Source organism: Raphanus sativus, chromosome 4 (assembly GCF_000801105.2).
Source record: "Raphanus sativus cultivar WK10039 chromosome 4, ASM80110v3, whole genome shotgun sequence".
Taxonomy (NCBI): Eukaryota; Viridiplantae; Streptophyta; class Magnoliopsida; order Brassicales; family Brassicaceae; genus Raphanus; species Raphanus sativus.
This window is the reverse complement of record NC_079514.1, coordinates 28,562,224-28,579,453: the sequence shown is the minus strand read 5'-3', so window position 1 is coordinate 28,579,453 and position 17,230 is coordinate 28,562,224. Positions and strand designations below refer to the sequence as shown.

Genomic DNA, 17,230 nt, shown 5'->3' with positions numbered 1-17,230 from the left:
CTTAAGTTCACCAGAACCTGACCTTTAATCTCTGTGACTGAACCTGCAACTCAAACTTTCTGAACCCACTGAACCAGCCATGAATCTCCAAAGTACCAAAACTGTCTTGTTCCATTACTTCCCTGCAACTTCCCTTAACTTGAATCCTGAAAGCATTAACAGTATCTGAACAGCCTTTGACACACATACAAACTCACTTTTAAAGCGTCCCTTAAACCTGAAATTTATAAGTGCCACCAATTGCCATTCTTCCAAACATCCTGAAACCACAGCTGCATCTTCCTTCCACAAACAAGCTGACCAATACACAATTTGACACCAAACATGAATCTTGATCACTCTTTGCAAAGATAGCATACACCTCTTGTGATTTAGAGAGCTTCCATTCTTTATACACTGCAGTAGATGAGTATCCAGCCATCACAATAAAGCTCTATGACTGTAGCAGAATGAAATCATTTAACTCCATGTCTTGAACCTGAGGAAACTATGAACTGACTTTGATTCTGTAGCCTTAAGTCTGACCTTGACTTAATATGAATCAAAGTTTAACCTGAGATCCTCCACCTCAAACAGCCAGTATCAAACCAGTTCCAGAACTGCAGAACAACATCACATATCCGACTCTTTACACTTCAGTCAAAGATCCTTCATACGCTTGTGAACACAGCAACGTCTCTTGCGAGTCTCTAATTCCAGAACTCACACCAGCTTATAACTCTAGAGATGAGAGAGCTTAACTTACGGAACCATCTGATTTCACAAACCAGAAACTATCTGAACTGGTAGCATCTTCCTCCGTGCGATTCCTTTCCTCCGTCTCCGACGTCGTCGTCTACCACGAGCCAACGTCTTCATGTTCTTTCTTTGCTCTTGACATTGCAAATCTTGCAACATCTACTAATTCTTCACTCTTGCAACAATGATGCGATCGAAACTTCAACTCCTCCGATCCGATCTTGATCCGTTTCCGATGAATCCTTGAATTGCCTAAACCGAGGCTCTGATACCACTTGTTGAGGATTCATCCTGTAATCTTGGCTCAAATCAATCTCATCCAAAGCCTAAACGAATCTAATCAAGAGTGAATCAAGCATAAAGAGATAACACATGAGACTTTGTTTACCCGGTGCTCACCGCACTTCTCCGATGTGGAGAAGCCGCTATACATCACCGGGGAGAGAAACGGTCTCTCAACCAATCCACTATAAACGGTATGATTACAGTGTACATCACCGGAGGTTTCTCTCCTCTTCTTCCCCTCTCTCGATTACATCTAATCGGAGTTACAACAAGTATATTAGAGGAAGAAGATCAAGCTCTGAGCTTAGACAAATCGAGAATCACATCTCACTCACTCTCATCTCTCTCGCTCTCTCTCTCATCTCGAGCTCTCTCGCTCTCTGTGTCAGTTACCACTCTCGTCGACGAAGACGATGAAGATAATAACCAAAAGATAACGATTCCTTTTTGCCCCAACTCATGTGCTCCTCACGTGTACGTTAATGGCTTTAGTGATACCTTCTCTTTCACCAAGAGACTTTCCTTAGCTCAGCATATTCAAACCTTCTGTCTGACTTAGAAGCTTAGAAGATTGATGACATAATCTCACAATCTCACACATGTACTAGTGCTCTCTGCTTTTTGTTTCATTACAGCCTTGTGTTGCAGATTCTTAGTGACCCTGTACAGAGAATGGTTTACGATGAGATCCATGGCTATGCAGTGACTGCTACCAATCCTTTTCTTGATGACTCTAGCCCTAAGGATCATGTTTTTGTTGATGAGTTTGCTTGTATAGGTATGTATTTTGTCTTGAGTTTCTTAAGGTGCATTTTCAAATGAGGCAGGGCAAAGGCTGATGATCTGTGTTTATTGTTTTGATAGGCTGCAAAAACTGTGCCAATGTGGCTCCAGATATATTTAAGATTGAGGAAGACTTTGGACGAGCAAGGGCCTGTAACCAGCGTGGCAACCCTGATTTACTCCAACAAGCAGTTGAAACATGGTTAGCCTTTTGTGTTCTGCTGTAACATGCTTTAAGTGATTGTGGAGAATTGATTGGGAGATGCCTTATTTTTCTTTATGTTTCAGTCCAGTTGATTGTATCTATCAGACTTCTGCGGCACAGTTGTCATTGCTCGAAGATGAAATGCGTAGGGTTGAAAGAGTGAATGTAAGCCTGAGCATTATCTCTTTGTGTTTCTCTTATTGTTTGGCATTTCTAAGTGTTTTTGATTATGTTGGTTGCTAAACTGCTACATAGGTTGCTCTGATGCTTTCTGGAATGGGGTCAGGAGCCGTTGATGTTTTCAGAATGGTAAGAAGCTTGGTAGTTTACTTTGGCTTCATCCATAGTGAAGCAGAGGTAGCTAGCTTATTGTTCTTCAGCTTTCATCTTAACTGATCAATCTTTGAATCCAATTACAGGCGAGATCTCGATGGGAAAAGAGGCAAGCAAAAGTTTTGGTATGAACTATCATCCCTCACATGCAGAAACTATTCAACAACATTCAAAATCCCTTCTCTTAGATATGACATAACAACACTTCGTGTTTTGCCTATGTTTTCAGAACCAAGCTAGAAGTAGAATGATGAAGCGGAAAAGCACAGATGAAACACCTTCCTATTGGGATAACCTCTGGGGCAAAGATACTCAGTACCAGAAAAGCGGCAAAGATTGATAGTAAACTCTCATAACCTTTGGCCTGTAATCATATATTAACACATTTACTCTGTTTTGTGACAGAGGAAGAAGTACAAGAACGAGCACAGCGAGCGGCCGCAGCAGCCAGGAGATGGAGGGAGTACTCACGAAAAGGCGTGGATAAGCGCCCCACGTTCAAACTCCCTGACTCATCCTCCAGGGGAGACAACTGAAACCACCTCCAGACATGAATCTTAAATGGTAGTAAAGTATATATGTAATAATTTCACTATTTTAGACTTGTATTGCTCTCTTCCCATATCGATTTGTAGAAGAACGAAAAAGAAAGTGTATAAACGTTTTCTTTTTTATGTATTACTAGGAGATTTCATGCGCTATGCGCAAAAATAATGATTTTAGATACAATGGTTTTTTATTTTTCAAAAAAAAAATTGTTTACACTAAAATATGATTATTTTCTATTTTAGTTTTATCTATTTGTAATAACTAAAATCATAAATGTATTTTTATATTTTTGTTCCTTTTAATTGGGTTAAACTATTAAAAATATTTGATTAGTGTTAATTTAGTTTTGTATTTGTTGATGCACATTTACAACTAATTTTGATTACATATGTATATATATACATATATAAATATACAAAATAAGAAATATAAATTGATTTAAAAATATATTTATAATTTTATATAGTTTTTAATGTGACATATACATTACTTTAATGTAAATATTTGAGTTATTAATTATTACTATATTTAAACAATCTGTCAAATTCAGTTCAAAAAAAAAAAAAAAACAATCTGTCAAATTAAATACATATAAAATTTTATATTTATGGTGATATATGAGTTAATAGTTATTACCATATTAAAATAAAATTGCTTTAAAATAAAGTTTTATAAGGAAAATAATACATGTCACCATTTTTGAGATGTTATGTCATCATTTTTGAGAGGTCATGTCATCATTTTTTTCTGAAATTGAATGTTATGATGACACCTATACAAATCACTTCACAAATAATAGTTACTAGGTGACCGGTCCGCACCCTGTGCGGACATTGTACAGTTTTAAATTATAGATAAAATAGTGCTTAGGTTTAGAAGTAACGGATTTTAAATCATAAGACCACCGTCTTTGGGATAAAGCATCAAGCACAGGAAAAATGCTGGTATTCAATATGTTAAAAAGACGAGATGGAACAAAGTAACTTCGGTATCAAGAGTTAGTTATTGTGTATATGTATAATTACAACGTCCCAAAATAATTTTTGTGTTTAAGAAAATATTTTATTTTCCAAATCTGGAATTAATATTGTATAGTTTGAGAAGTAACATATTTTACATTATCACTAATTAGAATTGTATTGTATTTGTAATTCTTTATTTTAGGTGAAAAAATTTTTATGCATAATTTTACTCGTAAAATTTATGTAGACATATTAAAAGAAAATATAATAAAATTGAAAATATTATCCATAAATTATATAAAGTATGAAGTATAATTCTCGATAAAGAAAACAACTTCCATTAGAAACCCGGCAAAAATAAATTTAATTTTGTAAGCAAGTGGACGGGTTAACATAATTTGAAAGATTTATAAATTTGTAAATTTTATTGAACATAAAAGAATATTAAATTGACATACCATGATCGGAATAGTCAGAAAACTGATTGGCAATGAAATACTATCGATCTTCATACTCATCACTACTCATCTGGCAAATACAAAAAAAAAATTGTAATAATTTATATACTTTTAAAAAAATATTGTTAAAAAGTAGATAACAATTACGTACCCTCCCTACAGAATTTCTGAAAAACTTGTTTGTATACAACATTCAATGTTTTTGTCTCTGGCTTCCTTTCTTTACCAGTTATTAGAATTTTTAATCCAGCTCTCGACTTAACTCTTGAAAGTGCAACGTAGAGCTGACCATGAGAGAACACTGGCCTAGGCAGAAACAAATCAACACTTTCTAGTGTTTGACCTTGGATTTTGTTGATGGCCATCGCGAAAGCCAATGTAACGGAAAACTGTCTTCGACGCATTCTGAAGGGAAACATTGTGTCAGGTGGGATGACATACATTGTAGGAATCCAGACTTTGTCTCCAGCAATAGTGTTTCCAGTTATAATTCTACCTTTTATCACATGGGGCAGTAACTGAGTAACAATTAGCCTATTACCATTGCATAAGTCATCTGCAAGATCCATGTTACAGAGACACATAATATGAGCACCAACCTTCAGCTTCAAATAATGTCTAGGCAGTCCAACCACTTTAACACTGTTCAAAAACTCTTGAGGATATACTACATTTTCTTCTACGTTAACATCGGATGGGATAATACTGTCAGAGCTAAGGTAAACCTTCTCTTCACCTGAAAGCATATGTAAATCCTTGACTTTAGTGACATGTAAAAAGTCACTGAAACATAAGAGTAAACACAAAAATATGTTACCTGGCAAGTGGCAACTGCGAAAGCATGTAATCATTTATTTTATCCACTTCATCATTTGTAGGAGTGAGAATGGCTCGATGTCTATACAAATCCTTATATGTTGAGGTTTGAAAAGGTTGTCCATAAACCTCTTTTGCCATAGTCTCAATAGAATCTTCTCTACTATTTTTTATCAGCAAATCAGAAGGGATGTCAATCTCAACTTGACCGTCGTTAGGCAAATTTATTTTTCCATCTCCAATATCCAAAATCCATTTTGAGAAGGATTGAAGCTCTTTTGCTGCATCATCAGTAAGACCAGCGAGCAATCTCATGTGCGGGCATTTATACGGTTCTTATGTTTTATGTATAAATATTATTAATATATAATCAAATGTTTTATGTATTATTAAAACTAAATTTGTTCTTCATATGTTTTATGTATTATTCATATAAATATGTATTATTCAAATACGATTCATATGTTTTATGTATTATTAAAACTAAATTTGTTCTTCATTCAGTCTTTGTGATTCAAAACTATAAGACTTTTAGACATTACTTAATTCAATCTACTTTGATGTTTAAATTATTATCATATACTTTGAAATTTGAAATAAATAAATCATGCATGTGCAGGCATCAATATGATTTATATATTGCTTGTATAGCTATTATTATTAGTGCATAAGTGGATCGTAATTATATTTCACTCTTGTTGTATCTTTGAATCTTACTCATTTAGGTTTCTCCACATATTAGTCTCTCTCTCTCTCTCTCTCTCTCTCTCTCTCTCTCTCTCTCTCTCTCTCTCTCTCTCTCTCTCTCTCTCTCTCTCTCTCTCTCTCTCTCTCTCTCTCTCTCTCTCTCTCTCTCTCTCTCTCTCTCTCTCTCTCTCTCTCTCTCTCTCTCTCTCTCTCTCTCTCTCTCTCTCTCTCTCTCTCATAAGCCTTTTAATTTTTTGAAAAAGATAAAAAGGTAATTACGATCATTATCGTGCGTGCGAGCATTCATATGATCCATATATTACCCGTCTAGCTATTAGTATAAATATATAAGTAGCTTATAATTCTTTCTCAATCTTTACGTATCATTATGTCTAATTCATATACTACATGTTATGTTATTATAAGTGCATAAGTGGATCGTAGTTACACACTCTCTCTCTCTCTCTCTCTCTCTCTCTCTCTCTCCTCTCTCTCTCTTCTCTCTCTCTCTCTCTCTCTCTCTCTCTCTCTCTCTCTCTCTCTCTCTCCTCTCTCTCTCTCTCTCTCTCTCTCTCTCTCTCTCTCTCTCTCTCTCTCTCTCTCTCTCTCTCTCTCTCTCTCTCTCTCTCTCTCTCTCTCTCTCTCTCTCTCTCTCTCTCTCTCTCTCATCGTAAACCTTTTTTTTTGAAAAATATAAAAATGTAAACATTCTTTTAATTCATCAATTATCTTTAACTACCACAATTTTGATTTATATGGGAATGTTTCCTAGTTTAATATTTTATCATGACTTTTTCTTGGGTGAATTACCAACTAATCATAGTTTGCCATTAATGTACAGTTTTCTTTAAAGATAATAAATAAAATAATAATAATTTGTGTTAAGTTTTAAAAATAAATGAAAAATATTAGTAGTTGCCAAAAGATGAATTTTTTAACAATTTTTAAACAGTCACAAAAGAGTAAATCATAAACACTAAACATTATACCCTAAACCCTTGGACAAAGCTTAAACCCTTGGATAAAAATCCAAACACTAAACCCTAAATTCTTGGATATACCTTAAACCCTTAGGTAAATCCTAACACTAAACTGTAAACCCTTGGGTATACCCTAAACACTAAATCTCTCTCTCTCTCTCTCTCTCTCTCTCTCTCTCTCTCTCTCTCTCTCCTCTCTCTCTCTCTCTCTCTCTCTCTCTCTCTCTCTCTCTCTCTCTCTCTCTCTCTCTCTCTCTCTCTCTCTCTCTCTCTCTCTCTCTCTCTCTCTCTCTCTCTCTCTCTCTCTCTCTCACTTGTTTCATCTATTTTATATCTCTTTGGGTCTCTCTCTCAGCCTCCCTCTATCTCTCTCTATCATAATCTTTAATTTTTCTCTATTTCACCTATATATATATATATATATATATATATATATCTCAGTCTCGCTCTCTATCTCTCTATTTCTAAGGCTCGGAATGGTAACGTGCAGGACAACTGCGGGACGAGTACGGTGAGGTTGTAATAGTAACAAAAACATAGAGATATTTAGGTATATGGAGAGATTTTGTTACTATTGACAGCGGTGCATGGCGGTTCGTCACCATTTGAAGCCTAAATACTTCTTTCTCTCTCTCCCTTAAAAAATAACATAAAATCATTAAAATAATATTTTTCTTCTTTATTGTGAACATACATAAAGTAAATTTATTAATTTTATTTACACTACACATTTTAATTGAACCATTATAAATATTTTATGTAAGTTTTTTACAACAAATAGTACTTTCAAGATCATGAATAAACATTTAAAAAAATTCTAATGAATCATGGCACAAAGTTGTGGTTTATGTAGTTTTTCGTTTTAAAGTATAAAGAAAAATCTTTTAAAAAAATGTAAATTAGGGTTCAAATTCACGTTCAAAGATATTATCATAAGATCCAAGACTACTTTAGTAAAAGAAAAAAGATCCAAGACCAAAAAAACCTGTGATTCGGCTTGAATAGGTGGAGCACTATGGAGATATTGTTCTTGTCAGCGAGCATTGGAACCATCTCAGACAACTCTTCAAAAGTTTGTTTTTTAAGATAACTATAAAACCAAACGACCATCTTCTCTAATGTCTTTGTTTTTTTAAACATAAGTTCCATGAAAGAAGCCACGTGTCTCGACTCTACATTCCAATGACTCAGTTTCTCAAAGATCCTCGCTTCCAAGCTCCAACGCTGATCCCGATTCAAGCTTTGCAAATCCAACTACGTGTCAATATACTCCTCCTGTACAAAAGAAAAGGTTTTCCGTTATGCACACTGATAGTCAATATTTCAGGTTCTACAAACCCAAAGTGAAAGGACATGCATGGTTCTACGACTATATTTAAACTCGCTAATAGTTAGAATGGTCGAGGAAACTAAGAAAATAAAATAGGCTTATGGAAAAATACTGGTATGGTGCCAAACTCCATTTTGTGTATTGTTGATAGCTTCTTCAATTGAGGTGAGTTTTGTAGCACTCTAACTATACCAGGAATTGAATATTGAGAAATCATTGTCTCAAGTGTCAAATCTTTGACCTTGAAGCTCGGAATGGGAACACGGCGGAGCTCGGCAAGAGTTAGAACCTAACAAGAAGCATAGGTAGATAGTAAATACAGAAACCCAAACCTCTAAAAAAAAAGAGCTAAATAACTAAAGCATTTCAAGACAAGAAAATCAATGATGATTGTCACATTTTACAAACATCTATAACTGACTTATCAAAAAGTGATATAACATAGACCTAATGGAAACCAGAGATCAAGCTCTATAAAAATGAAACAAACAAAGTGGGTTTGGTTAATAAGTACCTCGTTGACACCAGAGTTTCTTTGTGTGAAAACAAAGTGTCTTCTTCAAGATTGCTCATTCATCAATGTATTTTTTTCATCTTTTTGAAACAGTGTAACCGTACTTGGAACTGTATATTGATTTCTGTCGACAGACAAATCTTATTTTCAGGAGCCTATTGTAATATCTCGGTCTCTTGTTATTATTTTTGGGACTTTCCGGATTCTAGCTAACCAGAGTTATTAGGAAATACATAGTTCATTGAAGCCACACCAACATGTTTAACCAAAACATAGTAAAAACAAAACAAAGAATACATAAGTGGGAAGATATAAACAGAGGTACAGTAACAGAGAGCTTATCAAGAGAAAGCAATCAGTTTCGCAAAACCTATTTTAATATTCAATCTACGCCTTGAATTACGAAATGTCCAACTACTTTTATAACTTTGGACATCAGATACATCTAGGCATTTATTCATTCAACCAAACATTAATTAATGAAAACGAAAGAAAAAATAAAAAATATTTTACTAAATCTATATATATAAAGTACAGTGTGTTCTCTCCTGCTGACACATAGGATGACAAGCTGTAAACTCAAGCTTTTTCGCGCTGACATGTGTCATCGATTAATGAAACTTCGCTCTGTTAATGACAGACATGTTATCTTCATTAACGAGTTCATCCGTTGAAGTCTCATGGGCTCCTCGATCTCGAATGCTGCTTCTCACGCCATCTAGGACATGTCTTCATGCCGCTGCGTCTCTGTCTCCGTCACTGCGCCTCCGACTACTCCGCGCTGTGTCTCCTCCTTCGTGAGTGGCTCTATAGCTTCTCCTTTTGCCCCATTATCCTATGCAACTCCTGATTTATTTTGCTTCTCTTTCTGTCGCCGAAAATAGTGGTTAAGCCTCTTGAATCTGATATGAGGTATTTTATCCAGATTTCCATCTTTTTGTTTCGTAATCGAGCGATTATAATTTTTATTTACTTCTCTGTCGCTTTTTTGTTTGTTTAGATTGAATCTGATTATATTTGATTATCTATAGTGTGTTTAGGGATCTGTTAGATTCTGATTTGATTTAACTGATATTCTTATTAACATATCGTGTTTAATTGTCATTCCGTTTTTTGCTACTCTTGATTGTCCATATATTGTCTACGGAATCAGTAGGACTAACCGAAACAATGTCATGGTAAATCCCATTTCTTTCTTCTTTTGCAGGATGTGTATGGCGGAACAGTACCAATGGCTTTTCAACGGAGTAGAAACTTGATTACAACAACAACAATGGCTATTACGGTGGCTACTATCCTCAAGCGTATCAGTGTTACCACAGATATAGTTATGACATGATGAACTATGCTTCTGGAAAGACCACCAAAACCACTCTTCAGTATCCCTACCTGGTAAGTATCGGATCATCTTTCTCCATAATAACAACTTATATATTTTTTTTTAAATTGGGTTCATGATTTGGAGTTTCTTATCTTATGGCATCAGGGACGATCTGGCAGTAGCATGTACTCAATGTATGGACCTTACATGACCGGCTATGGGTATTACGACACTTATACTCCAAACTGGTACTTATTTAACAACGGGTACAAGACAAAGAGTTACGGCTTTTACGGGTACGGAAAAGAGAACGCTGAGTGGTTAAACGAGCGGAACAGAGGGCCAAGAGCCAAAGGCTTCAAGATTTGGCAGCCTGAAACTATCAAAGCAACTGAAGATGTTTCTCTTCTTCTTCCGGATTCAAAGGAATGCATCAAGAAAGAGTTTTTCTCTAATACCTACACCAACGCGAAGCTCTTCCTGATCAAATCGTACAGTGAAGATGATATTCACAAAACCATCAAATATAATGTGTGGTCAAGCACCCCTAATGGCAACAAGAAGCTTGACGCTGCGTATAACGAAGCAGCTGGAGACAAGTCCTCCTGCCCTGTTTTTCTCATCTTCTCTGTAAGTGAAATATGGCAAATGACTTTGGTTGTTTTGATTTAGTTTTGATTTGATTATAAATGAAATGATTTTTCTTTTCTTAACAGGTGAACACAAGTGGGCAGTTTGTTGGTTTAGCGGAGATGGTAGGACCAGTTGATCTCAACCAGACGGTGGAGTACTGGCAGCAGGACAAGTGGGTTTGTTGCTTCCCTGCTGTGGCACATCATTATTTTTTTTTGTGGCACATCGTTAAAGATATCCCGAATAGTTCCTTGAGGCATATTACTCTTGATAACAATGAGAACAAGCCTGTTACTAATAGTCGTGATACACAGGAGGTCAGAGAGTCTTCTGGTTTACTTTCTTAGATTCTCCCTCTATCATGTGAAAAAAAAAAAAATTTTAGTTCCTGTGGATTTTGAAATGTGCAGGTAGAGATAGAGCAAGGAGTCAAAGTAATCAAGATTTCAAGGAACATGTGAGCAAGACATGCATACTCGATGATTTTGTCTTCTATGAGAGCCGTGAAAAGATAATCAGAGGGGGGGGGGAAGAAACACCAGCTGTATAGAACACAGGTAAAAAACAACAGAACTCATAGTGTGGTGCTCTTATCTAGATAAACATCTGATGGAGATTGTTTATCTTTCAGCAATCTTTTACTGCCAGTGACAAAAAGGGAACACCAAAAGATGAATTTAAGGAAACCAGTGTGATAGCAGAAGTGGCTGAAGAGATATCACAAAACGGTGTTGCAGAAGTTGCCAGCGCATGGTGAATCGCATGCTGAGTGCAGCAGCAAGCTGCTTACTTTATCTTGGGTGGTTTTTTTTGTCCGTTTTCACCACCTAATTTGCTCACTCTTTCTTAGGAGTTTGGTTTTCTTTTGGTAGTTGGGTTTTGAAGATGTAGAAGATATATAAGTAAAAATGATTTTGAAGGCTATATATATATATATTCTTATAAATTCAATGCAAATATATCTTCTGTATGTTTTTTTAATCATTTTTATTTTGTTATAAATATTTAAAATTCTTCAATCACAAAATTACAATCAGAATTTTAACAGTTTATTAGTTTATAATCATTTTTACAGTTCAAAACATAACATATAAGAATCATAAGGTGAGAAGGATATTTAGCAAGGCTGGCATAAGAAAATAAAAAATGAGCTTTATTATTCATCTCCGCAGAAAATGAGTTGGTTTTTGCGGTATCTATAGAATGTAAGAATTATTTTACGCCAGGAATTCTTTGTTGGTGGTAAGTTAGCGGTGAATGGGACTCTAATGAGCTAGGGATAGTTGCTTACCAACCTAATATCCTGGCCCAATTTTTTTTTTAATAAAAACCTAAAAAAAAAATTCTAACAATTTACTCCTACATCTCGATCACAACTTACACAATACTAATAACTTCTCATTTAAATATATAAATAATCAATTATAGTAAATATTAGATGCACCACATAAGTTATTATATGATAATAACAGCATAAATACTCATTAGATAGTAAATTATAAGCATATAATATATATAGTTTTAACCCAACAAAGCATTTGATTATTTGTCACTGATATATCAAATTTAATGTCGATATATGATACTTTAATGTTATTGTTTCTGGTTTACATGATTAATAATTACCCGTTCTAATAAGAAAATTACAAAAAATGATGTAATGCCAAATCTAATTCTAATGTATAATTAGAGCATATATTATTTAACAAAAGAAAATTATCTTAAAACTTTTACAATGAAAAAATAACTAATTTTCAAGATAACATGGTTTATTTATTCTTCAAGTAAAATAACATGCACAAAATTTAACAAATATGTTTTTTAAATAATAAAAGATTTATATTAAATATTATTCTAGATTATTTAAATTGTTTTTTAATATTCATCCTGCCCGTAGGGCGGGCCGACCCTAGTTAATTTAGATAACGAAGAGGTCAGATGGTAGTGCATGTCATTGTTTCAACACTATTGTTCAGACTTAATAGACGTTGGATAAATTATCCTCATTCCTCTTCTTCTAAATTTTAAAAGATCAAATAAACCAAAATAAAATATTGAAATATTGAAACTATTGGATCAAGAAAACCATTTGATGAAATCAGATAATGAAAAGTCAATCACCATGTTACATCCATCGTAATGAATGCAAATAAGACTGGGGCGACAATTACGTATCATCACATTCCACCACTACCACCATCAAGAACAACAAAAGATAACATAGCAACAGAACAACAGAACAACAAAACAGAAGAAGATCATAAAGCAATTAACTTCAGAGAATAGAGCTGACGACGCATGTTATTTTGTTTCGAAGCCAAGTCTGGCCGTTGTATATATAGTCAAGTCACACAAAGCTACTCGAGTCTAGGGTTTTACTATGAAGCATAAACGGTGTCGTTCCAATATGGGCATGTGTCGAAAGATATTAAATTTTTATTGTCATAAAAGATATGTATATGATATGATTTTAACTTGCACAAGTAATCAATATTAATAAGGTAAGTTAATAAAAATAAGTTTCCTAATTAGATACAAATCGTTAAATGTCATTAAGCAATGTAATAAATGGTCGACATCAAGAGTGAATGATTTAACATATTTGCAATAAGGAAACTCATTAATACATATATTTATTAACATTCTTGCGCAAGTTATAATTAATGTCATAATATTTGTATAAATTTATTTTCTAAAATATTTCAGATATATGACTTTTTTTAATATTCCAACACAATAATAAATGTATATATTTTTGTGAACACTTTTTCATACATAAAATTTTAATGTTTAATTTATTTTTAATAACATAAATAATAACTTATTATTATTTTGAATTAATAAATATTTAAAATAAAATAAAATAAATAAATATGTATTATATATCTATATTTGTATTTATAATATAAATTATTAAAGTTGTTTATATAGTTTTTTAAATGATGTTTCATTTTAGTTTTAAATATAAAAATAAATTAATCGTAAATTTAAATCATTTTAAATTTTCAAATATTTTAAATTTCACCTAAATTTTTAAATAATATTGTTGGTGGCTAAACATATATTATTTAGTAATACTTAGATCTCTGAAATAGCCTTTATTTAGTACTTAGTGAACATTTTGATTTATTACTAATTTTAACATATTTTAGTATAATATAAATTATAAAATAAAATAAAATCTATGTGTGTGCTATTCTTACCAGGATAAGAAATCACATTTTTATATATTTATGAAAATATGAAAAGAAAAAGACACCAATGTTTAATCAATATGTATATATGTGTATGTTTTCTCGATTCACATTTTTAACATATTTTAGACTAAACTTGTATTGTCATACATTTTCATATAATAAACTCGGATGATAAATTGTATTATCGATTCATGAGATTTCTTAACATATATAAAAGAACTCGGATGAGAGTGTTAGGAAGCATAGATTAATTGGTTCTAGGTTAATAACTCTTACCAGCCCGATTAAAAATAAATAAAAAAAGAAATTAGAAAAAATGAACCAATAGAATTATAAGAATTAATCTTAGAAGCTCTCTATGAGTGACACCTAAGTAAAAATCACTAAAGTGACTTCTCTTTTAATGTATAGGGGGATGGAATATTCTTTTATGTATACAAAGCCTAGAATAAATAGTGGACACTAATACAATTATTTTCATTAAACTATACTTAACCAGATGATGAATGAGTAAAGTAGAATCCATCATTAAACTATAATTTTCTATATTCAAAATCGATTAATTCAAAATCGATTAATATATTTAGATTATCTATTTATATAAAATAGAGTTTAATCTCTCCTCCTTGCGCCACATAGGATGCCAGCTTGGAAACTCAGTTTCTGTCTGCGTGACACGTCAGCGCTCTCTTTCATTAACGGTTGAGCGATGTGGGCTTCTGTTGGGTATTAATCTTAACGGCACTTTGTATGGGTTTAGGCCCAGAAAAGCATAAACAGTCTCTGACCTAATGTTCATCTGCAAGAGAACGAGAGACGCGTCCCCCATCCTTCGACGGCGAAGTTATGTCGTTTCCGCTTTCCCTCGCCAAATGAAACGCTCTGAATTAATATTTCGTGATTAATCCACTCAGATCGCTCCCCACGAAGTGTATTCAAAGCAATCTTAAAGCTAGAGTCTTTTTCTTCTTTTATCTCTGCAAGGGCGGTGTATATATTCCTCTGAAATGGCTAAGTCATCAATCATTTTTCAGTATAGAAGTCAGTCGTATGTTTTTCAACCGTGGTGGTGAGATTGCCAGAAACATCAAACGCGGTGGAAAGATTTTCCGTTACTGGCTGATCCGGAAATCAAGTGATTGAATCACGAGCAGGGAAATATGGGTTTTGGGTTTGTTCTTCGACTCGACGAAGGATGATGAACAAGATCTATATACTCACGGATATGGTGGTTACTGGTTACTTACTACTTAGTCTCGGACCCGATATGCTTCTTTTTTAAAGATCACTTTTGCCTGACTTTTATTTGTTTATGTCCTCAACTTCTCCATCTTTAATGTTGTGTTTCATGGACTCTTCAGTCTCTTCGTTAAATAGCTAAGTGCTGGTCTTCTCTTTACATCTTTTTGCTTTTAGGAAGTGAATAGATAAATCACTTGATGAATGGTTCATAAAGGTATTGTTTTTGTTATTGCAGTTGCTTTGTCGATGACAAAGAAGAAAAGAAGGGAGAGGGAGCAGAAGGAGAGTATTGTTAATGGTATCAGAGACTGTCGATAAATATAACTCTGTCCATGTTTCTCATTTGAAAACATGAAAAATATCAAATTCAAGGAGTTAAGACAACAGTTTAGACACAATGGTAGGTCGGTAACTCAATGACTCTCCAAAGCTTATTGTTTTGACCTACTCTGTTTTCATCTCTGTGATTGCTCTGTTCCCAGGTGAGGAACAAGGTTAAACTCTGTATTCAAAACTACATGAGCTTGGAAGCAACCGCTAAGTACCTTGAGAAGAATCACCGGATTAGTAAAAGTGTCACCCGCATAGGTTAAAAACTTACCAAAGTTGATTACTTTTCTTGATTCCATAAGTGGGTTCTCTATAAAGTTTTGATTTTTATTCTCTGTTTAGTTTTGGGGCAGCTTCGAGAAAAGAACCCAGATTTCTTCAACCACTTCGAATTGAGATGCTAGATGGCTTTTCGGATGTGGATGTTCAATGATATGCTGACTAAGCAAGCTGTTGGGATGTTCGAACATGGACTTATTGATATCTGTGATGCATCAATTACGTATGGGCACAGAACAAGCACCACATTCTTTACAATTGGATCACTATTTACAAAAGATTTGGCTATGCTTTCTGTTTGTGCTGCTTCTGTTAGGACTCTTCTTCGTCGACAATACCCTGGAAGAGTTCATCTTCTAGAGACATTAGATAAAGAAACAACATGTAAAAGCTCTCTCTAATCATGATAGTCACTAAATTTAAAATATCTTTGCATTGTGTAGCTTCCAAGAGAAAGCGGAGTTCTGCAAGGTTAGTAGCATTGCCATATGCAAATGGTCCATGAGGTGAAAGCTTTACAAACTCTGGTAACTATACTACTCAGTGATTCACAAAGTTAATTTCTTTTCTTGATTCATTATGTAGGTACAACCTGATGTTGATCATGTTAAAGTCAGATGGATCCCAACCAATTATAAGTTCGCAATAACGGTTAGCATTATTGATCAAGACCTTGCTCAGAAAAAAAAATGTGTACCAAAATCAAGGTGTTTCCTTTCCGGATTTGTGCTGAACTGAACATGAAGCTATGCAGAGAAAGCTTGAAGCCTGGCAGAATGTAAGCTTTTTCTTTCTCAGATAATCAATATGTGGCAAGAAATAATGATTGCTGGATCGATTTTTACAGGAGGAGAAGTTGCACAATCTGCGGAATTAACAGTCAAAAGGACAGTTTCAGAGACCATACAGCTTATGCACTCAAGAAGGCACGCAAGGTATTGCTGCTCAAGTTAGTCAAAATCACAGACCCTCCTCTCTCTATCAAGCTTGGTTTTTTTTTCTCTTTTTAGAAAAGCAACCTTTGGTTCAGTTTTCCATGTTGACCAAGGAAGAAGGGATATTCTTAATATCTCAGACGTTAATTCTGCTCAAGTCCACCTTTAATTCGAACCGGCTTCCAACCTTCAGGCTTCACAAAACAGATAATAAATTAAGATGTTCTTAATATCTCAGACGTTATTGGTGAGCTCACTGCTGTGAGAAGTGATGATGTTGATCAATAGAGACCATAAGAGGCGTTGTTGCGGGAGGAAGTGAGGGCTTTTTCAGAGATGGAGGATGATGACTTGAAGGCAGCGATTGAAGCGAGCTGAGTTTGCTAGATGCTTCTGCGACTGGTGTTAATCTTGGAGCTGTTCGGACTTCTCAAAAGAAAACTGAGAAACAAAAGTGGCAGAGCAAATAGAGAACGAAGCAGCTTTTAATTGATGTGTGTGAAGGAATATTCAATTGTTTTTTTTTGTTTTTGTATTTGATAATTACTTACAGAACATAGAAGCTTATATCGACAGAAACCAAAGGGTTTGTGATATGGTGTTTTGTGTTTGAGTTCTTTATTGATAAATCAAACCATCTCTACTTCTGGCTA

General features: G+C 34.2%; 1 protein-coding gene, 1 long non-coding RNA gene, 2 other non-coding genes and 1 pseudogene across 12 annotated transcripts; 3 read left to right on the top strand and 2 right to left on the bottom strand.

Annotated features, from left to right (window-relative positions):
- The first annotated feature begins 1,647 nt into the window (after window positions 1–1,647).
- On the top strand, window positions 1,648–2,939 carry LOC108833656 (chaperone protein dnaJ C76, chloroplastic-like). The gene is made up of 7 exons (XM_018607069.2): window positions 1,648–1,801; window positions 1,888–2,008; window positions 2,095–2,176; window positions 2,267–2,320; window positions 2,431–2,469; window positions 2,574–2,673; window positions 2,750–2,939. Exons 1-7 carry the CDS (start codon window positions 1,696–1,698, stop codon window positions 2,878–2,880), a joined length of 633 nt encoding a protein of 210 aa, XP_018462571.2. The 5' UTR covers window positions 1,648–1,695; the 3' UTR covers window positions 2,881–2,939.
- Window positions 2,940–9,214: 6,275 nt separating this feature from the next.
- LOC108836532 (YTH domain-containing protein ECT3-like) lies at window positions 9,215–11,570 on the top strand (annotated as a pseudogene).
- A 952-nt stretch (window positions 11,571–12,522) lies between these two features.
- LOC130512171 (small nucleolar RNA Z195/SNORD33/SNORD32 family) lies at window positions 12,523–12,608 on the bottom strand. Its single transcript, XR_008945731.1, has one exon. It is a non-coding gene; the product is annotated as a small nucleolar RNA Z195/SNORD33/SNORD32 family (small nucleolar RNA).
- An 81-nt stretch (window positions 12,609–12,689) lies between these two features.
- LOC130512226 (small nucleolar RNA U31b) lies at window positions 12,690–12,779 on the bottom strand. Its single transcript, XR_008945783.1, has one exon. It is a non-coding gene; the product is annotated as a small nucleolar RNA U31b (small nucleolar RNA).
- A 1,782-nt stretch (window positions 12,780–14,561) lies between these two features.
- LOC108814284 (uncharacterized) lies at window positions 14,562–17,230 on the top strand. Of its 9 annotated transcripts, none has more exons than XR_008945571.1 (8): window positions 14,562–15,019; window positions 15,153–15,433; window positions 15,516–15,621; window positions 15,706–15,865; window positions 16,086–16,148; window positions 16,228–16,420; window positions 16,490–16,577; window positions 16,673–17,230. It is a non-coding gene; the product is annotated as an uncharacterized LOC108814284 (long non-coding RNA). The 9 variants fall into 9 exon arrangements; XR_008945575.1 differs by having other exon boundaries at window positions 14,563–15,019; window positions 15,269–15,433; XR_008945576.1 differs by having other exon boundaries at window positions 14,564–15,433; window positions 16,490–16,591; window positions 16,718–17,230.

Excerpts from the sequence above, each read along its gene's own strand:
- LOC108833656 (XM_018607069.2), top strand. The coding sequence starts at position 1,696 with ATGGTTTACGATGAGATCCATGGCTATGCAGTGACTGCTACCAATCCT. Across the intron at positions 1,802-1,887 it reads TGATGAGTTTGCTTGTATAG|GCTGCAAAAACTGTGCCAAT; the intron begins GTATGTATTTTG and ends TTGTTTTGATAG. Across the intron at positions 2,470-2,573 it reads AGAGGCAAGCAAAAGTTTTG|AACCAAGCTAGAAGTAGAAT; the intron begins GTATGAACTATC and ends CTATGTTTTCAG.